Below are 21,872 nucleotides of genomic sequence, written 5' to 3' on the forward strand. Positions count from 1 at the left end.
AGGTGCTTATGATGCTGTCGGTATAAATCGGGGTTTGTGCTGGTTCCTGTCGACAGTTTCCTCCTGTCAGGCACACAAACTGCTCTTTGGCAAGAAGAATTAAACGAAAGGATCCAACACACAGGGGGCAGCCCATAATCATTCAGCACGATCAGAGACTCCAGGGCCAATCTCGCCAGGCCTGTAAGCAAAGCATTTCTTCTACCATGGTTGCCAACATTGTCACAAAGTCACTCGGGTTGGTTTTGTTCGCCACAGCACACGTGGTTTTCAAAGGTAAGCGATCTTCTTCATTACCGACGTTTTACCCTGTGACATTTGACTGATTTTTGTATTTCTTTGTTCTTTCATGTCATAGTGCCTGTTTTTAAAAAGGTTTATCTTTTTTTTTTACAATTATACATCGTTTTGCCACAGTCACGGAAGTGAAACGGGACAAATGTATTTGCCGGGTTTGTGTTGTTGTTCGACCAAGTCCAGTTGCCCTGGATTCTACATTCCTTGGATGACCATGGCATGGATGACAAGGATGAATCTTCACAGACATTTCATCTCGTTAAAAAACACTTATTAATGCTCACTGAGACATTGAATGTGGAATCATCTAACACAAATGCATTTACTTTAAGGTGATTGTTTGAAATGACAGTGAAATGATCCCTGCAAAAATATCCAAATGAATTCAAATTTTAGCCTTAAATGTTTTAAGTAAAACAAAGTCTGCCTTGTATTATGTGTCCTAAAAACAGATGGGATACCCAGTTTGTGAAATGCCCTCAAGGTTTCATTAAAAGTTTGGTACATACTATGTACTATGTTCACATGCAGTGAAAACATGCTGACACTACACAAGTTGAGAAAAAGGCTTTAACATTTTCAGGCCAAAAATTGTGAAAGAAAGAAAGATTGTGCACTTAGCGCTGGAATACTCTTCGCGGGAAGATGAAATAATCTGTCAGCTGTTTTGTCTACTTAAAAGTGTGTTTTTGAAAGAAAATAAACTTCACTTTTACCATTTATGGTTCAAATTTCATAGGAATAAGCTGCAGGGTACTGCTTGGCGACATCTGTACATCCAGCCTACCTATATTTATACTAAATAAATAATTCTAGTTTTGTATTAATAATATCAATATGTGATTTAAATGTAGTATAATTACACCAAATCCCATACATTCTTATAAAGTAAAAAAACAGAAATGAATGTCCGGAAAACCCATTTTTTTGAACTACTTCCTCATTAAGCAAATATAGTAAGTGTAGTAAGTAGCAGTTTCAAGCACACAGAATAACAAAGTAGTAGTCGTAGTTCACTCAGAGAGCATTAACTACACAGCCACAGCACAGTTACTGTGGGCCGCTTTTTTGCCTTTACAGTAAGTAGTGATGATTGTATCCTCCCACTCATGCACATCTCTTGTTTTATCCTCACACAGGCCTGAGGCAAGCAGAGGTCACTGGGATCCTTGGCACCAACGTCACCCTTCATTTTACATTTGACGACACCGTCATCAATAATAACAGTCATTTTGCAGTTTATAGACCAGGAATGAAAAAGATTGCGGAATGCTCAAAGAACAAAGGTTGCTCTGGGGGAGTCGTTTTGGACATTCACCAGAATAGTTCTGTACAGTACCACATCACTAAACTCCAACAAGATCACTGTGGAATTTATTGGGCCAGCTTGTTCATAAACTCAGGACCACCCAAAGAAAGTAACAAGGTTCAGGTGTTTGTCCAAAAAGAGAACAGCAGCAACACAGGTAAAGTCCCACTTCATCATTATATGCTACACCTACAAGAAATGACACAAATATAAAGCAAATATATAAATTCATACACTATAAATACATCAAGGTTTTACAACCTGAATTTCGTTGATCCATTCAGCTGTATTTTATACATATTTGAGATGAATAACACTGTATTCATTTTACTGCAGTAAAATCAATAGCATGCCAACAATATTGTTACATTGCCATTTTGCAATCCTGCTCATTAATTTGCTTATATTCAGGTCTGCTACAACCACAATTATTAAAAAGCTAGATACCATGGTATGAGGTAAATATTTAGTTGTCTCGTTTCATATTGTCAAAGCATTGCTGCAAGAATATCCCACTAAAGTCAGAGGGTAGCATGGATATTTGAACCAAATTTCCATGAATGGTTTTGAGTTTTGAGCTCATGAAGGCACTAGAGAAAAAGAAAAAAAAAATCAGCGGTTCACCAAATTCTCAAGGACACATCCTCTCAACACCTTGGGTGTCTGAACCACATTTCAGGCCAATCTGTCCATTAGTTGTTGAGATATGTTAGTCTGTACGAAAGCCCAGACTGAAATATCTCTACAGCCAAATATCTAATCCTCCTCAGATGTAGGTTATATATATATATATATAGTGACCTTTTTAAAAGATTTCATTAACTTTCAAAGGAAAGACTGGAATTAGTGAGAGACAGGGTGTTGAGTCACACGTGAGATACTGTTGGCCAATCCAGTGCTACATCTCTCCTTGCCATAGCACAACTCGTTAAGGACATCGAAAAGATATTTTCTGTTTTGTTTTTTTCGGCAAAGCGATGAGAGTACATATTTTCATAATTTCCCTTTGACTCCCACAGTTTCTCCACTGCAAACCAACATCACAACACTCACAAAAGACAGTGGGAGTTCCAGTTTCTCCTTCTATCACATCATCACTATCCTTGTGGTCGTGCTACTGGCTGCAGTACTTCTCTTGCTGATCTGGTGTCTCGTGAGAGACAAAGGTAAAAAAAAAAAGAAAAAGAAAAGAAAAGATCTTCTTATTTGTGTTTGTTTTACTTGTCTGGCATTGCTGACAAATCCGGGTTCTCTGGGTTTTTGTGTTGTGTCATTTGTTGGGATATGCCTCTCGATGTTGACTTACACCACCTGTTGGTTGCATGTAATTTCGGTGAGTTAAGTCTGTATGCAGTACACAAGTGACAGCCGAGCTCTTAAAATCAAAAATACAAAGTGTTAATCTTTGACCTGATAATTCAGCCAAATCAAATCCAAGGTTGTAGTGGGACTTGTAGTGAGACTACCTATTCGGGGCTACGGCGAGGGGAACTTTCTAAAAGATTTCTTTCAAGCGAGCATTGTTATTCAGTGGAAAATATGTGCAGTTGTGTGGTAAGATGCTCAAAAATGCAAACCAGATTACAGTTTCACATCCTTTTTGATGATTCACAGCTTTTGAAACAAAGTCCTCCCTCAGAGCACTATCACTGGAGGGTGTAAAGGGAAAAAAAAAAGAAGCTTGCATTATTTGCTCACTATCATGGCCTAGTTTGAGTAGGAACATTGCAGCTTAAAAATATCTGACAGCCCCAGTTAACCGCAGAGACCACATTTGATGATTTTCCCGTATGTATATACAAATGCAGGCTTTCGCTGACGGTGCGCTCCTGTGTATGCTCACTTTGTCCGACGCCGTCCACAGATAGCACCGCTCTGAGTCTTCGACTGAGACAATATCACAACTCAGCAAACTGACAGATGGTGGAGATAGACTCTCCTGCCATGTCGAGCTCATTTGCACTGCCAGAGCACAAGAGGATAACGCCGTTACAAGCTCATGCAAGTGGCGTAGTCGTGTACGAGAGCTACACGTCAGACTTAGTCAGACTGCAGCGGGATGAACACGTTAATGTCTGCACAATTCAACAAAAAACATGTCCGCTGGGTGTCGTGACACGCTCATGTCCGTGCGTCAAGAATGGAATTTGGCAGCTCATTACCGTACCTTAGCTTAAGAATGAAAGCAGGGGGGGGGGGGGGGGGGGGGGGGGGGGGGGGGGGGGGAGAGCTTGTCAGGCTCACACAAAAACAGAAACGCAGACAATAACAGTTTCTCATCCAATGTTTTTTCACAAGGCCTTCGGTGCAGCGTCTCCAGCTAGGTTTCCAGATATGGTCACCGAGCAATGGTATTCGCAGATATATTTGTACATCAGTTGTGAGATGGTGCCGAATCTGGGAGAGAGGGCATTTTGATGACAAAACCATACAACTCACAGCAAGACAATTACTAAGCTTATTTGCAAAGAGTTCCAACTATTCCTCCAAGGAGACGAACTGAACGATTTCTGACGCTGACTGACATTTCACCCCTTGTGCTCCTCATGCAGACAAAGAACAACCACAACAACAGAACTCTAATCCCACTGTGCAGGTAAGAAGACCTCTCGTTGTTTCCCACTTTTGAAGCCTGACAACACGTCAAAGTCAATACTTGCAGAACTTCTTCAGCTTTCCTCTAACCGTCTTTGCAGGGAAGAGTTGAGGGGTCCTACAGCGCGGCGCCACCCTCACTCATTTACAGCGTCCTGGACTTTGCCCAAAGACCGTCTGCCGTGTTGGACATCGACCCAAATGACACCGAGTACGCGAATGTCAGCTATCTCCCGGAGAAGAGATAAATGTGATGCTCGGCTGAATGTGAACCGTTCTTGGTCTGAGCAATGGTTTGGCCGATGACTTACATACTGTTGACAGAATCTAGAAATGTATCGCTCGTAAGAGTGGCAGTTGCTTCTTTTTGTAATTGAGTCATGGAAACTCCCGGCGTGTAATAAATCACAAACAATGGAGCTCTGAGGGGAAAGCAAACCCAAGACTTCATGCCAGAGGGTCATTATTATGTTAGGTCCCACTTAGTTTTTTGGTGTTTGCTAGATTAAATGTAGACAGTTGCCGCGGCAACCCAAGAGCCGGCACAGACACAGTGTGTGTCACGATAATACACCAACGGTTTGGTTTGATTTGGTTTGGTATTGTTTGCACTTTATTCGTTCTGGACGCATCCGGCCCCCAGACTCTCGAAGGGCTCGTGTGGCGAAATTCTATATTTCTTTAACTGATCCCATAACAAGTGTCTCCATTGTTACGACCAAATTTAATGAAAACTTCGGCGTCAAATTTCTTTAGAAGAATCTGAGCCTTTTTGACCTGCATTCTAAAAATGAAACTGCATATTTCGGCTGCGTTTCAAAACATTTAGATCGTTCGGACTGATGCGTGTTCAGTCTTCAGAACTAACTGACAAAATGAAAATCTGTCTCTCTTTGGCTTTTGCCCGCAGATTAAATTTGGACCACAGTGTTGAACTTCAACGAAGTGACATATCTGACTTGATTATTAATACTTTTTATTTGTTAGTGAGGAGGTGGGATGCCTTTGCCTGCTCCCTTTGGTTTTCAGGTTTCAGATTCCATTCTGTCAATGTATTCATCACAGTTTTGAGTGATCAGCTTTCCTTCATTTTTCAGGTTTTTAAAATGAACAAAAACTAAATGAAACAGAGACATGGTGAAATTTCAATTGCAAATAATGAGCTGGTTGTAGCTCAACGGTACTGTATGTTCACGAATCACTTGTGTGATTTTCCCTTGACACTGTCCCACCAGTTTCACACGCACAACAACTATCGGACACTATCTCGGCACCATTTTCCACTGCATGGCATCGGAAGTACGTTTTTGGTAGATCTGTCTGTCGAATTGTTGATTTAGTTGTGTCATCGAGTTTTGAAGTGTGTTAAAGTCACTCAACGCATCTGTCAGTGTCGGACAAGTAAGTTGTTTATTCACATCACATGTTGGTTGTTATTCGAGAAGGGAAATAACCCTCTGAGACAGTTAATTAAGACAGTGGTTTTTCAAACGGTTGGTCACAGTGACATGAAACCAAACACACACTGCTCGGAAAAGCGGAAAAGAAAAGAAAATTTGAAACCTACCATGGTACCAAGTTTAATATTTTTTATATCGCTAAACTGTTTCTTCCTTGAGTGCGAACATTATTTGCACTCATTTGAATGTCTAAAAATAATAAACCTTTATTTTTTTGGTACTTGTGTTCATTGGTGTTTCATTCCTGCATGCAGGGCCCCATGTGGCAAATGTTAGGTCAGTTCAACATGATGACAACAAGCTGAACAAAGCTGATTTTTTTTCTTTTCTTACTAAAATACCTTTATTCACTCAGTTTCATTTCACAGTAATGGAAATTCTTATTTAAATGGGCGGCCTTTTTTTTTTTGAAGTGCGTAAACCCCAGATATTTCACCCTTTTTCTTTTATATACTTATTTTTGAGTCTTTTGATAGTGAAAAGAAAACATTTTACATGATCTACATTAAAGGCATGTAGATTCTTTGATTATTGATTCACTTAACTGGTGCATATTTCTTTACAAATTTATGTTTATTCAAATCACTACACACAACAAACCTCAAGTGAAAAAATTGTTGCATCTGTTGGGGTCGAGGTAAAACACAATGATTCTCCTATTTTTTTCTGTACAGTACTGTAAATCATTTGAAATGAATGTAATGTAACTTTAAAATGTTTCACCGTTGTCTTAAACATGCGATTTAAGTCAACATAGGTTGAATGTTGTCTTGTGAGTTTTGCAAAATTAAAACCAATTGATTTAGGAATTAAGAACTTAAGTTTGATTTACAGCTGTTCAGTCACAGTGTCGATCATTAGACAGGTTTGCTTTTCCATATGACTTATCTTCATAACTATGAGACAAAGACAAACAGGAAGTTAAGATCAGATCTGTGTTTCCTCTAGCTAAAAAAGTATAGTTTCAATTCTTAAACAATGCTGCAAAATCTGCCAGCATAAAAAAGACTTCAAAACAACTCATGCATATCATTTCTGAAGCAGTCTGAATAACAAAAAAACTAGAAATGTAACTTTAATTTTTTGCAAATTGTTTAATTTGCATACTGGCCAGCCAGCATTAAAACTAGCCTTATCAGACTAAATACATACAGATACATCATTCTGCTAAGTGATGTTCAATCAGCCAACCCCCCCCCCCCCGCCCCCCCCTCTACACACACACACACACACACACACACACACACACAAATATTGGAATCAGTTCAGTATTTGTGGGTAAAGAAAGTGATACGAAACCTGACTTCATTGCATTTTTTGGTGAGCTTATTTGCTGCCATGCTCATACTTGTTGCAATGTCACAAGCAAATACCGTGCCTGCACTTTGCACAGTGTAACACCCACCTCCCCTGTGCCGAGGTTTCTCATAAACCAGCCAAACCTCATTTTTCCATAAGAGTGCTGCTTTATCTTTTGCATCAATCTAGCAACATTTAAATTTGTCATTGACAAACAATGCAGGTGATGGCAATGTGTATTTTGTTTCTGGTAACACGTCTACTTCCCCTGAAGGGCACTATGTCTACCACATTGACGGCTAGTCCATGACATTCATCCTCATCAAAGGTCCACTAGAATCATAAAGAGCCATATACTCATTTGCCTAAAAACACTTTAAATATAAATAGACAACTCATGTACAATTATTTCAAAATCAAATTACAGAAATGAATGCTGCCTGCCACAAGGAGACGTTTCTCAACGTGTTGATTGTTTAGTTATGGTTATGAAGATGTTAGTATGATTACAGGGTTGGTAATGGGAGGAGTAAAATACAATGTATTGGCAATACAACACCATTGTATTTAATCTGGGCTCAATCCGAGCGATTATTTGTATTATTTCATTAGTTATTCTTTCTTCCAAGTCAGACATACAGCATTAGATAATGACCTGGTGAAAGCATCCAGTATTTGTGTAAAATACAAAAAAATTTGTATTGCTATTTTCATCTTGCAACCCCCCAGATTTATTTGTGGAGCCCTTGGCTCAGTAACTCGGGCATAGAAATCCAGCCTGGTTGTTTCTGATTCTCTCGCCTGCTCTGTTATGACCCATTGCCTAACTTTTATTTAACTTCATCACATACGTTTTCCCGCTTTGCCCTCACTTGGTTGCCTTTTGATTGCCTGCTTGTGAAAGCCTGATTTGAATAATGGCCCAGTCAATTTTTCTTTGACCGACTTCACAAAGTATTCCACTGAATCTGATTCAGTCAGTAAACAATGGCCACATTTATGCATAGCTGAAAATGTGTTACGACATTCTTTGTTTATTATTTCATAAGATTTTTTCCCCTTTGTTATGATATTGTCATTTGTCAAAAGTATTAGTTGCAAGATATAAGAAATATAATTAACTCTGACCTTGGTTGAGACCTGGGTGTTCTGTGGGGGGAAACTTGCAGAGCTTTTGATCTGTAGGTGTGGGGTTAACATAGATCTTGTTTTCCACTTGACATCAGCAGAAAGAGTAGCATCCTCTCGTCTGAATGTAAAAAAAAGAAGGTTTCACAAGTCAGCAATGCATCTTATCTGGTCAGAGCCAAATTTCATCTTTAGAGAATGCTCAAATGCAACTACCTCACTATGCAATAAAGCATCCAAACTCCCTTTCTGCTTCTAAACCCTCATAGTGGATGAAGATCCAGCCGGGGTGATAACTTGCACATTTCCGATTTCGCCTTTAAATTATACTAAGCGCTGTTTGAGATATCTGCAGGAGAGATTTTAAACTGCAAAATACAATTTTCTTAATATTGTACTTACATACAGTCCATTAATCTCTACACTCTCACTTCTCCACATCCCTTGGATCACTGGTCACTCCTCTACAACACTGTCCCAACTGTCTTGATGAGAGAAAAAGGACAGTTTAATGCATTTTTTGAGAAAGTGCATGACATATCAGTTTCAAGCCAGCTCTCAAAAAACTGAAATGATGTAAATATTTTTCTGTATATACAAATTTGAATGTAGGGTATGTGAAAAGAGTTTATTTCTTGTGATTTGGTTAACACTGGGCTCAACTGAAAAGTCAGAGAAATGCCTTCCTCCTTTGGCCAAACTTGCAGCTGAGACTGCCCTCTGGTGGCAGTGAGTCACACTGCTGGAACCACAGATGAAATTCAATCTGAACCTCACCTGTTCTTTGAGGCACATATTTTTTTATGGCCCAAAATGTCCTCACTTGCCCAAAATGACCTCACTCCGTAAGGTCTATACATAAATGTTCCTCTCACAGATATAAGTACAAGTAAAAACACAAACACACACACACACGCACACACACACACACAGGCATGCTTCAATAATATACAGTAGTTATCCCACAATCATTCATCCTTTATAAAAAATGTATATATACTGAACAAGGCTATAGGTTTTTTTTATACGCACAGTGATACCACTCTGGCTAATAATAAGCCAGTTTCCAGAAGCCTTTAGGAAATGATAAGTCTGACTCTAAAATTGCCAATGCTAGAGAGTTATCTCTACTACCATCTGTTGGACAACTCGTGGTACAATATGTAACCATTGAAATATTACAGTGTTGGCTGATTACAGACACAAAAAAATTATTAGAAATATTGCAAACACATACACACATACACACACACACACACACACACACACACACACACACACACACACACACACACACACAAACACACACACTGTCTTCTTTATTTACCTGTACAAGTATAAGGATGAAGGCTGTGTGTAAAAACAAAAACAAACAATAAAGTAATGTAAAATTTAATATTTAAATTTTACATATTTATAATAACCTTATAAACACATTCATTGAGTTTAACAAACTTAACAATTATGTTCTTAAACTTTTACCAAGCTGTTTGTTGATTTATTGAGATTTACACATCCTTTATTATGTATTTTATTTAGGAGTTAACTATGTTTTTTGTTGCTACCGGATAGTGCCTTTACACCAAAAAAAGGGGGGAAAAAGTAAAATACTACAGTACAAAATCTGACAAGCCATTATCAACTATGTACAAATATAAATGCTGAGATGTGTAATTGTATCTCTATCCATGTGATCCTAACCCTGAAAAAAAATCTCTCAATGTACAGGATGTGTATTCATAGACAATGTGTAAGTAATACGATTTTGTAAATGTTTGTTACTTTGTTTTGCGCCTAGAGTTGGAAATGGGTTTTTTCTTCCGATGGAAGTCCAGAGTTGTGACATGGGGAGTTGTGTACTCAGAAGGCTGGTATACAGGAGGTCAAGTTGTGAGAACAGCACTGCCAGGCAATGGCAACATGGATGCTAATATTAACATTACTGTCGGCATTTAGAAGTCATAGAGGCTCACCAATTACCAAACTAGCAGGCAGGGGTAATTTAATACAGGAAATGCAAAGGCCTAATGCCAGAAGGGAAACATGAGGCCACATAGAAAATTTCTTTAGACAGAAGAAAAATAACTAAAAGTAAACACGTAACAACCTGTTACCTCAGAGCTTTCATTGCTCCAAAATTTCTGAATGGGAATGATATATTTCAGATTAATTTCACACACCTGATCATAGCTGCCACGAGGACATCAGACATATAACCATTCAAACTCAATACTTCAACAGTTCAAAATAAATCTAGGCTTCAGAAGTGCCAATATCAAAGCATGTTCTCAGCTCACTTTTGTGATATGCACATATGTGAGTGAACAGGAGTCACCTTTGCAAAATGAAAGTGCAAGTGATTTGACAATGAAACTGTAATTTATATAAATGGGAATTGGGGATAAAAATGAGGATGTAAGATGAGGAGGAGTTTGATGGGAATTAATCACAACTCTAGCTGGGAGGGCAGTTGTCTTTTAGATATTACAGTTCGGTTGCTGAACATTTTTTTTAGTAGTAGTAGCAGGAGTAAACAGGAGGAGTGAGAGGTCCTGTTTTCAGTGTAAAATCGTTGTTTTTTTCCGACCAGTCGACAACACAGCGTCTGATTGGTACAAGTCTGTAACAAAGCCTCTGATTCGTCAAATGTATCCAAGATGGACAGCTAGAAGTCCGCTAACAACGACAGTAGCCTTTTACGTCTTGAAAAACGGGATAAAGATGATCATCAAAGTCATTCAATGTTGGATTTATCATCGTGCACATGTTGTAACAAAGTATCCGAAAAGACACTGAAGTTCCAGGCCGCACTACAAATCTTCTAAAAGGGCCACGGCCGCACGGAAGCCCTGCCTGGAACGGCGCAAGTGTTAGCTTCCTGTCAAATCAGACCGTGAGTTGCATCAACTGATCAAATGTTATGATCATACGACAGGTTCGGGCTCAGACAGTTAAAACCAATATCCCGGCCTGACTCAGACTTGCCCTGCCTTTTCAGCCACCCGACCCCTCCCCACACACCAACTCACTGCATTGAAGAAGACTTGAAAGTCGAGATGAAGACCATTAACTCCTCAGGAAAGTGTTTAACTGTCTGTTGTTGTAATCAAGTGAGAAGAAGGGTCGTTTTCTCAGAGGTCTACAGAAACAAACTTCTTTTGGGAACCAGCTGAGTTGCCCTCTGCTGGTCATTCGTGAGAATACAGGTTTGAGGCACTTATACATTTTCTTCGCTTTCTGGACCCAGTGACTTTGTCCATTTGATATATAGTCTATACTCATTCTCCATTTAGGACGTAAATGGGGAATAAGTATAGACTATATATCAAAATGGACAAAGTCACTTTGCGCAATCATTGTCGCTCACTGCTTTTGTCTGTCGAGCCTAAATAACTTTGAAATATGTATAATATTTGTTGCTGTGAGTAGTGCGTTTTGACTCCTTCCAATTCTGAAACAGTGGAGAAGTCGCCAGTGAAGTGGTTTTGAATCACCTTCCCAAATCACAACAAGACTGGGTCAAAACCTACAATGTGGTTGGAATGTCAGTCAATGTGCAAAATTGAGGATGTGGGAACCACCACAGACATTTTCCACAGCAGACATTTTGACATGTAGTAGTAGGAAAAGAATGAGTGAAATTTGTAATGACTAAATTGAATTAATAAATTATTCTCCGGCCAATAACTATGTTCATGACAACACGACCAAATCCAAAAAAAAAGCTGAAAAATGCATTCATGCAACACACACACATAGACAAAAACATGCTGTGAATACCCACAACACACCTAATTACAGAAATGTACTTCAAGTAGCACAGATTCACAGAAGTGTGACCAGGGAACAGAAAAAAAGTGATATTAAACATATTAAAAAGTCCAAACTGTAGTTTCAGTAGGCTGGGTGTCATAGAAATACTTGATCCTCCTCCTTCAAACCTCCCGATTGACCCCAATCTAATATCATGATCACCTGCATGCTGCTGACAGAGTTTAGTGTGTGTACTCTGCTGCTGTAATTGTTGAGTTTCATCTATTTTGTCTTTGACTGGGAGCCTGATGAGAACTAGACCAATTGTAGGGAGAAAACCCCCCACAGAAAACAGGGTAATAAAATCAACGGAACGACTTCAAAGAGTTGTCACTTTCAGAAAGGTTGTTGTGTCTGAACCAAACGCATCCTCCCCCCCCGCCCCTGACTACGTTGTTTTGCTGCAACACATCTAACCTGCTTATGAAACTGCTGTGACATTTCTGAGAAAGAAAACGAGTTACATGAAGGAAGAGTCACTCAGACAACTCTTACTCACGTAAGGAGGCTCAACTTTCTAGACTTTCCACTATACCTGATGGAAACCTTGAAACACTGGAGTTCACTACATGGATATATTGTGTTTATGCTTCTTACAACTGTCGGCACAGGTAACTGAACACGTAATCTCTTTATTTTCACCTTTTCTTTTCTTAAATGACCTTACCATGGCTTTTCGTTTACTTACTAATATCAGACAAATATGAGACATATATCAAAACACAATGCTTGATGCTTATCAGACTTGAAATTGAACTTCTAGACAGTAAAAGTGCAATATCCGCCACAACATGTTGGTTACCTCCTGTGGTTTCCACTATCAGATGGCAACTGCACTGCGTTGCTCCGCGCAGCCTTGGGTGTCAGCTTCTTTAATTTTGCGTGAACTTACATTTTACACAGTCAAGTTATCTTTATATGGGTAGTATGTTTTTTTTTTTTTTATTAGTTTGGACTCACAGTACTTGGAAATTTAGTCTTCTAACCTTATCAGAATGGCAAAATCGATGTTATATATAGTTAATCACAAAGTGCTTTTCAGTAACAGGTCACGATGAGAGGGGAGGTAGATGTAAAGTAAGATAGCAGTTAAAATGAGATCCCTGCAGCTGCTGCCTTCTCTATAGATGATTGCTGCGGGTTTGTGGCTGATCCCTAAAAATGTAAATATATTTTTTTAAATTTCTGGATCAACCCAGTAAAATAAAGCGCAAAATCAATTGGATAAGAAATGGGGTATTTTTAAAAATGCTGTTTCTCCAAAGGTTCAGCATGTGAAGCTCCTTCGAGTCCTGAGTGCTTCAGGGAAAGCGATGACGGATCAGTTTACACGTGCGAGTGGAGCACGAACAACACCGCTGATAGCAACGTGACATTTGACCTTTTCTTTAAGTGAGTATGCTTAAAGTGTTTGAGCTGCAATATTTCAACATAGTGATGTGTGCTCCACCAATAAATTGTCCTTGGGGATTTTCCCTCTATGTGTTATGTGAACGTATCAAACTATTGTTCAAACTTTGCGAAAACCATGAACGCATTTACATTTTTTTATTGCAAAGTTTCTAAATTCACGTAGTCTCACACATCAAATAAGTTGAATGAAGTTGTTGGAACAAGACCATAGAGTGTATGAGACAATGTATGATATAGAATATAGTATGTATATTGAAACATGATTTTAAAGGAATAGTTTGACATTTTGATAAATATGCTAATGCTGTCTTTCCGACAGTCCGTAGATTGATGGCGCTCGCATGTCTTTACAGTAAATATGGAAGGAGGCAGTTATCTTAGTGAGCTAAGCATGACAAACTCTTTCTTACGTTAGTGAGCTCTAGAAGTGCTGGTAGGTTGGTTTTGTTCATTTTTTCCCGGTGTTTCCCGGTGAATTTAACATTGGCATCTGCAAGTGGGACAGACTGAAAACTGTGAATAGCTTGGAGCCTGGCAATATGCTACTTCTCTTGCAAGAAGTCCAGCTGCCTGGCAAGGTTACCAGCTTTTCACTCCGCCTTTGAGTCTTTAGGTCGGACAATACATCACAACTACTCCACTCAAGTGCATGCTCTTGACAAGTGAAGACAGTGAATCCATGAATTTGCCCAAAATGTCAAACTGTCTCTTCAACAATGTTAAACTCGACAGAAAAATCTGGATTGTAGGGGTCAATATAAACCTCCAGTCAAGTGGCTGACGTCTTGTGAGATGCTCTCATTGTTTCTGCTCATACCTGCCCGTCGATCTGTAGTGAAACAAAATTTGGGGGCATTAAGACGACCAGGCATCACATCATTGAGGAACTGCTGATTCGATATCGAGCTGTTTACATTTGGGTGGAAGCTCATGTGGGGAACTCCAGCTGCACGTCGCCCAGGAGGTCTGTTGAACTCGAACACATAGGTAATTTATACTTATATCCTGCAGTATGGGCGATCAAAGCAGTGGGGCCTCATTCACCAAGATCTTCCTAAGTTTTTATTCTTCAATTTCTTCCCCGCACAATTGTTGGCACATGTGGTTTCAGTGATGAAGCTCATTGTCCATTGTCGGTTCAAAGCATGTGCCAGTTCAGTTCATGCCAATCCCCATGAAATGGCAGGAAAAAAAAAAACCCCAAGATGCTTGGGATGCCATCACTCTACAAGTACATATGAATAGATCTTAAAGAGAGACTCCTTCTGAAGAATGTTTGGTAAATGAGACCCACTGTTTTGCGACGTGATGAGTAACATTAAAAGAGGTGGGGGGGAAAAACCTCACACACATTTTCTTTGCTTCTCCTCAACAGTTAAGTTTGATGCACCACAAAATATTTCCATGTTTTGGTCAGAAAACAACCTCACCTTGATGTGGAAGAATCCAGGGAAGCATCCGGCTTTAGCCGAGGTCTGGTTTCGCCGAGACGGACCGGCCACAGAATCATGGGAGAAAGTGAGGCCCGCCAAACCTATTGTATCTGAATCCAACACTAAATGCCACAAATTGCCACACTAAATAACAATTTTACCTGCAATGCTTTTTACAGAGATTAACAAACACCACCGTATGTAAGTACCTAAATGTTCTTTCAGGATCATTTCATGTTTTCTAATTCTTTGTATGCTTGATGTGGCTATATATACGCCTAGAAGCATGGAGGGCCACTGAATGTTTCCTGGGCTTTATTTCTCCCTTCCTCAGTGACTGCTCACAGCTCTCGAAAGATCCTGACTTCAATGTGTCCGACTCTAAAAGAAGAGGTGACTTCTGAATGTACGTTCTGTTTACCTGGGTCTGACATTTGAAGGCTTTCCAAGCTCGCGCAACATTTAAATTAGACAACTTTGGACTCGTCTGGAGTCGCATTTCTCCTCTTTTGGTTGAGGCCATACCGTCTAACCTGTAACTCAACCCTATGTATGATGTATAACTTTGACCAGATGCTCGGTTTGACCGCGAACAAGCCCCCCCCCCCCCCCCCCCCCCCCCCAAATGTAAAAGCTCCTGAGCATTGCTGGGATTTTACTGGAAAAGTTAAACAGCACATTACTAAGTGATCTATGACCTTACACTGTAAATCATAGAGTGTCTTTTTTTTTGGTAATTTAGATATGAGGACTTGCAACATGTAAGAGGAAAACAATAATCTACCAGAATTTGAAGTGTCAAGAAAATCAAAACATGTCTGTTTTCCTTTTTTATCTGTACAGACCAGGCGGCTGTTGTGAATCTCTTGAAGCGTTCAGCTTACCAGGTTCAGATCAGACATCGGTCCACTCAGGTTAAAACCCCGCTGTGGAGCAAATGGTCTCCAGTTGTGGTTGTTCCTGCAGGTGAACTCATGTTGGCTCAAAAAACTACCGGATGTATCACAGCTTTGATGGTTTATTTAATGCGGTAGCGCTTTGGACTTCAAATTCATTATTCTGCTTTTAAAGATAATTTGTATGTGATGATTTATGTCATTCGACACAAGTTAAGCCGCTCTAGATATGACAGGAAAGTCTTCTCAATTTACATGAATGAATCACAAAGGAGCACTGCAACAGTGACGAGTATCAAATCCCCCCCTGACTGTTTCGGGCATGATTCGACATGTGTCACCACTCCCACCCAAAACTTACATCATTTGCATTTTTTTTATTAAAATTTTCCTCAAAATTTACACAGGGGTGGCAAACTGCGAACAGATGCAGCTCTACCGAAAAGTTCAGATGTAAAAAAAAAATCAGATGACGAGGAATTTTATCTATTTACTTACACAGACTGCTCGCTATTATTTTCTCATTCTGTTGCAGAGCTTGAACATGAGCCTGAAGTCACCATGACAACAAAACATTTGAAAGGCTTTCGAGAAGTGACGCTGTCCTGGAAGGTAAACCAGTGAAGGGGAAACGACACGAAAGCATCCACACACATCCAACCATTTCAAACAAAATTGCTGCATATAGAATGAAGACACACATTTGAGACATAGAGGAGATGGAATCGCAGACAGAATGGTGACATGCTGTGTGAAATGTCCACCGGAACATTTTGCAGAATATTTTTTTTATCACAGTCGCCATCATTTGTCCCGTTCACTGGTGGAACTTCTTATGTAACAGACAAAAATATGCCTTTAAATTCTTTAAATTCTACTGGGTTTTTTTAAGAAAATCAGTTGCATATAATTTTGAGTTCTATTGGTTATTCTGTACAACTAATCAAGAATTTTAGCATCGGGTGTCTTTGAAATTTGAATGTGTGTTATAATTTGTTTTAGATTCATGTTTCTCCTTTTCACTGAGTTGGTTCAACAGTATGTGAACTGTGGCGTTGTTGAGTTGGTGCTGTTTCCTGTGTTTGACTGGCGGACTCTTCTGCTCTTCAGCCGATGCCACGTGCAGCAGCGGCGGCAGCAGCAGGAGTGAACTACACTGTGGCGGACACACAGTCTTCTCATGGATGTCCTTGTGCGAGGAGGACAATTGACATCAACACAAACAAATACACTATCAATGTGACGTACTCTGCCGTCAACATCTCTGTTATCGCCAGAAATGCAGCGGGGTGTTCTCCTTCAGCCGTCATTCAAGTACCGGCTGAACCTATGGCAAATTTAGAAAGTAGGCACACGTGCTTGTGTGTTTCTTGAGTGCGACAAATATTATTTACTATTGGGCAGAAGTTGAAGGCTGTTCTTTTCTTTTCTCCCTGGCAGCTTGTGACAAACCGTTGGTTGACAAACTCAACAGGAAAACTTGCAAGCAGTGGTACGAGCGTCAAGAAGAAACTTCAAAGCCAGAAAATATCATAACTTTAGCGAGTAAAAAAAAACAAGAAAGGAAGACAGAACGAAAGAGTAATTACATTCTATTGCTATTGATATAGACTATAGGGATTTCTGTTTAGTTTTCAATTGTGAAATTTCAACTTTCAACTTTTCTAACAAATATCCGCCACAATTTATCTTTGGCCAAACTTTTCACCAGATTCCATTCACAGTTGCACGACATCCAAAACCCCCCATCATTTTTTGCTGTTAGTTTACTGACATATAGGCCACGCAAACCAGAACCAAAACCAGTGGAATTTCCGCTGCCTTTTTACAAAAAACACCACATCAACTTTTCTCTTGTTCATATTCTGTTGTGGCGAACTTGCCCTGGGATAATGCTCTCTGCTACAAATCAGTTTCATGCGCTGCTCTGTTCTCTGTTCTGTTACAGGAGGCGTGGCTCTGTTAAAGGAGTATGTTGGCTATCTTTACTTTGAACACGTATGTGATGGTGGGAATCCACGGACCGTTAAAGCGTGCCTCTATTACATTAGAGAGGGTGGTAAGTGTCTGTAAACGCAGAAACCATGCACCAATCCCACCGTTCCCAACACTGAATCAAAAACCTACATTCAGCATCACTGGATGGAACTGTGACTATGAGCATTCGTTTACTTACAAATGTATAATATTTCTACAATGTTTGATACTTCACATTTAGGTGACAGACTTTAACTTATTGTATGTGAGAAAATGAAACTCGCCAATCAATCAATCAACCAATCAATCAATCAACCAATCAATCGATCAATCAATCAATCAATCAACCAATCAACCAATCAATCAATCAATCAATCAATCAACCAATCAATCAATCAACCAATCAATCAATCAACCAATCAATCAATCAATCAATCAACCAATCAATCAATCAACCAATCAATCAATCAATCAATCAATCAACCAATCAATCAATCAACCAATCAATCAATCAATCAATCAACCAATCAACCAATCCACCAATCAATCAATCAACCAATCAATCAATCAACCAATCAATCAATCAACCAATCAATCAATCAACCAATCAATCAATCAACCAATCAATCAATTCATCACCTTCCATACAGGTTAGTGCAGATCAAACTGCTTGAAAAATTGATGAAACAAATTAAAAGGCTGACAATTAAATACTGTTTAAAAGATTTTAGAAAATTCCAATACCAATAAGATGTAAAAAAGCTGATATGCTGATAATAAATACCATGAAAACACTTTTAAAAGACAATGACAAACAATGAGATAATACTTAAAAAGGAAATAGAAACACGATAAATGCCGATAATTAAACACTGTGAAACTGATTTTAAAAGACGACAAGAAACACTTTTAAAAAGATCAATGCTATAAATGAAATATCATAAAGAAGACAGTAAAAAAAACAATATAGAACCCATTTATTATTATTATTATTATTAGTAGTAGTAGTATTATTATGGGGTGGGGTTGCTTTTACCCTAATGTCTTCTTTTCCTTGTCAGAACCACGCGCAGCACCTGAGGATTTCACTGCTCCGAGTAAAACACACAGTTCTGTTACCCTTTCCTGGAAAGCGATCGCCTCTGTGGACCGGCGAGGCGTCCTCACACACTACAGGCTGTGCACCGTGAAGCTCGGCTCGCAGGATGAGCAAAGAGGTGTGAAAGCTCCCTCTGGTATTTGTTTAGTTACAAATGTATCACATTTCAGTACATCACATTGAATTGTCGGCCCTGTTTCATTAGAGTGCCATAATGTATCAGCCTCCCTGACAAAATTACATCTGGAAAAGTTGACACCGGGAGCAAAATACAACATCAGCCTGGCCGCAGTGACGCGAGTGGGAACGGGACCCGCGGCCACAGTGATTGTCAGCACACTGCAGGCGAAAACTGTGAATGGTATTGGACTTTTAGAATCAGCTGTCGTGTGGAAGCAACTTTGCTGTTTTTCCGCGTGTGGATGCTAACTCATTTTCCTTTTACTCTCCCCAAATCAGCGTGGTTGAGTTTCGGCCTGCTCTTTGTGTTCTTCTTAGGCTCAACGATGTGCACCGTTGTCCTGAAGAGGTAGGTGACCTCCATACTTTAAATATGCTACACTTTTGGATGTAAACATTAATAGTCATGCGAACTACACTGTGGTGCTCTCGTTGTGGGGAGATTGTTGAAGCTTTCTGACTTTTTTTCTAAAAGTCAAACCACGTGACTTTTATAAACGACTCACGCACAGGAAGATGTCCAAATTTCTTTCATCTTCTAAGATGCTCTTCGTTTGTCTGGTTTTACTTTTGTGATGAAAGCGACTGTTGTGCCAAAATGCTTCTGTGTACATATTATAGTACCGGTAGCACAAATAGAGCAAATTAACCGACTTGGTCACATCTAAATTTAAGCATTTAGCATTTTACCATACCAGTCAACCCAAGAGAGTAATGAATTGAGTAAGGGTGCATTTTATTGTTCATGAATTCAACATTTCATTTCTTCATATTCTTTTTGGAATTATAGAGTGTCATTTTGGTATTTCGTTGATGTTTTTGTCCCCTATGAAAAAGAAACCACCTCGGTGAACATTAGCACAGTTCATGTGTTGTATTCATTCATGTACGTGGTGGCAGCTTTTTTAAAGGTGTTTGGATTATTTAAACAATTTCTACTACTTCCAATACTCAGAATCAAAAACAGGATCTTTCCTCCCGTGCCGACACCTGTTATTCCAGATTTCTCCTCCAATCAGCCGGAGCATCAGGTGAATCTCTCACACAGACTGCTCTTTATCTGGGCTCAGAACTGTTTATCATTAGGGAACTTTTTACTCTTTCTGAAACCCTGACAGCCTGTCACCTGTATTCATTTATTCAATATAATTTGATCAGACAGCAGATATAATTTCCTCAGACATGGTAAAGAGTGTGTTAGGTAAACCAGTGCCATCTATATTCAGTATATCTATTCAAAGGACGTGTTTTTGTGATTAAAAAGATAACTCACAACTGAAACTATGCAAATCTGCGTCTTCTTTAGTTATAGGGATGATAAAAAACAAACCCTGAATCACGGGGTAAATTAAAAAAAAAAAACAGCACGACTGACGAGACAAAAAGTCTTTCTCCAGTCTTTAAATGTTAAAGTAGATTACAACTTCTATGATTCAGCCACAATTAAGTTACAAATTCTAGCAAAAGTGTCGTTGAAAATAAAATCGTATGCTCACTTTATGGTGAGTAAGGTGAATTTTTAAGTGGTTAGATATGTTTTAATAGTTATTGTTTTAATATTTTCCACCTCTATTGTGCTTTCTGCACTGCTTTATTTGAGTTTTTGAGACATTAGAGCGATTTCTTAGCAAGAACAGAAAAAAGCAGTGACCTGTTCCTTTGATCATTTGTATTGTATACAGTAGACGGTAATCAGACAAAAGCTAAGCAAAGAAGTTTCAAGCAACAGTGAAGTTTGTTCTCCTTTGACTATTGAATCTTCGGTTTCATGTACTGACGTGTGACCTACATCAGGGGATGCTGGAGGGGAAAGAGGAGTTGCATGATGAGCTGATGCTGCTCCAGCTGCATCCGGAGGGGAAGTCTGTGCCCGAGGACACAGAGGAATCCACGGCCCTCCGAGAAGCGTGGGACGCTGGGAGCGACACGGACGTGAAGAAGACCGAGAGGGGCGATTCAAGGTCGTCAGGAGGGAGCGGCGATGACAGTCCTGACTCGGCAGGTCAGGCACCGAGGAGCTCCAGAGAGGGAAAGACGACAGATCTGGACCAGGTGGACAATGAGCTCGCCATGCTGATATACAGGAATGGCTTGGTCTTTGATGTGAAGACAGATTCACCTTAAAATGGATGAAGTCCCGATGCACTAAATGTGTCGCAGCACTAAATTACACAAAGTGTCGACGCATTTCTTCACTTATACGAAAGACTCGATTATCGAATTTTGTTTTGAGAGTCTTTAACTTTTTGAAGATTATATATCAGCAAATCTTGTTACTAAGAATTTATTGGTTTGTGTATTCCTTTTTTAAAACGTTTCCATAAAGAGGCCACTATAAGAGAGCAGGAGGGTTGACCAGTCACACGCTTTGTCAATGCAAGTTTGTTAAAAAACATTTTTTAATTCTAAACTGTGGTAAAGCTTTGTTCAGACAATTTTTTTTCTTTTTGTTTGTTTTTCCCAGACAATAAAATTGTGATGACATACATATTTATTTGACCTGTTCTGCTTATCAAGTCTCCTTGACTAAACTTTCTGCTATACATCAAAAACCTACAACATCTAGATCACATTTATTGATGACATATTATAAAACACAATCAAACCTTCAAACAGATCAGATACACTAAAATTAACATTCTTGTGTTCTGTAACAACAATAAATTGTACACAAGAAGAAAAAAAAGCTTTACTTAAAGTTCAGTGGCCTATTGTTGGTCAGTGAAAAAAGGAATCTGAGACAAAGAAGCGATGGGTGTGAAGGCTGAGCAGCGAAAATGTGAAGCGGTAATCACGTGACAGGAAGTGGTCACAACAGAGAAACGATGGCCTTTAGAATAAAAAGGTGGCTGACGCAAGGTGAACGATTAGATTAGTCATAACCAAAGAGAACTCTGTGGGTTTCAATCGACCTTGTTAAAACTAGAACGTGTCATGTTGATTTGCTAGAAGTGATGGCAGACTTACTGCAAT

General features: G+C 39.4%; 2 protein-coding genes across 10 annotated transcripts; both read left to right on the forward strand.

Annotated features, from left to right (window-relative positions):
- On the forward strand, positions 1–5,881 carry LOC118318572. Its single transcript, XM_035648353.2, has 5 exons — positions 1–276; positions 1,437–1,763; positions 2,626–2,772; positions 4,159–4,202; positions 4,303–5,881. The coding sequence occupies exons 1-5, from the start codon at positions 207–209 to the stop codon at positions 4,447–4,449; spliced, it is 735 nt and encodes a 244-aa protein (XP_035504246.1). The 5' UTR covers positions 1–206; the 3' UTR covers positions 4,450–5,881.
- A 6,417-nt stretch (positions 5,882–12,298) lies between these two features.
- On the forward strand, positions 12,299–21,387 carry il12rb1 (interleukin 12 receptor subunit beta 1). Of its 9 annotated transcripts, none has more exons than XM_047336943.1 (17): positions 12,300–12,512; positions 12,944–13,064; positions 13,167–13,293; positions 14,150–14,278; positions 14,690–14,832; positions 14,927–14,948; positions 15,082–15,153; positions 15,591–15,713; positions 16,179–16,255; positions 16,754–16,988; positions 17,084–17,224; positions 17,592–17,702; positions 18,682–18,837; positions 18,925–19,080; positions 19,179–19,248; positions 19,855–19,930; positions 20,694–21,387. In XM_047336943.1, exons 4-17 carry the CDS (start codon positions 14,245–14,247, stop codon positions 21,021–21,023), a joined length of 1,746 nt encoding a protein of 581 aa, XP_047192899.1. In that variant the 5' UTR covers positions 12,300–12,512; positions 12,944–13,064; positions 13,167–13,293; positions 14,150–14,244; the 3' UTR covers positions 21,024–21,387. The 9 variants fall into 9 exon arrangements, with proteins under 9 accessions (XP_047192894.1, XP_047192895.1, XP_047192896.1 ...); XM_047336944.1 differs by having other exon boundaries at positions 14,732–14,832; XM_047336938.1 differs by lacking the exon at positions 12,944–13,064 and having other exon boundaries at positions 12,299–12,512; positions 14,150–14,301.
- The last annotated feature ends 485 nt before the right edge of the window (positions 21,388–21,872 follow it).

The sequence above is a fragment of the Scophthalmus maximus genome, chromosome 13 (assembly GCF_022379125.1).
Source record: "Scophthalmus maximus strain ysfricsl-2021 chromosome 13, ASM2237912v1, whole genome shotgun sequence".
In the NCBI taxonomy this organism is placed as follows: domain Eukaryota; kingdom Metazoa; phylum Chordata; class Actinopteri; order Pleuronectiformes; family Scophthalmidae; genus Scophthalmus; species Scophthalmus maximus.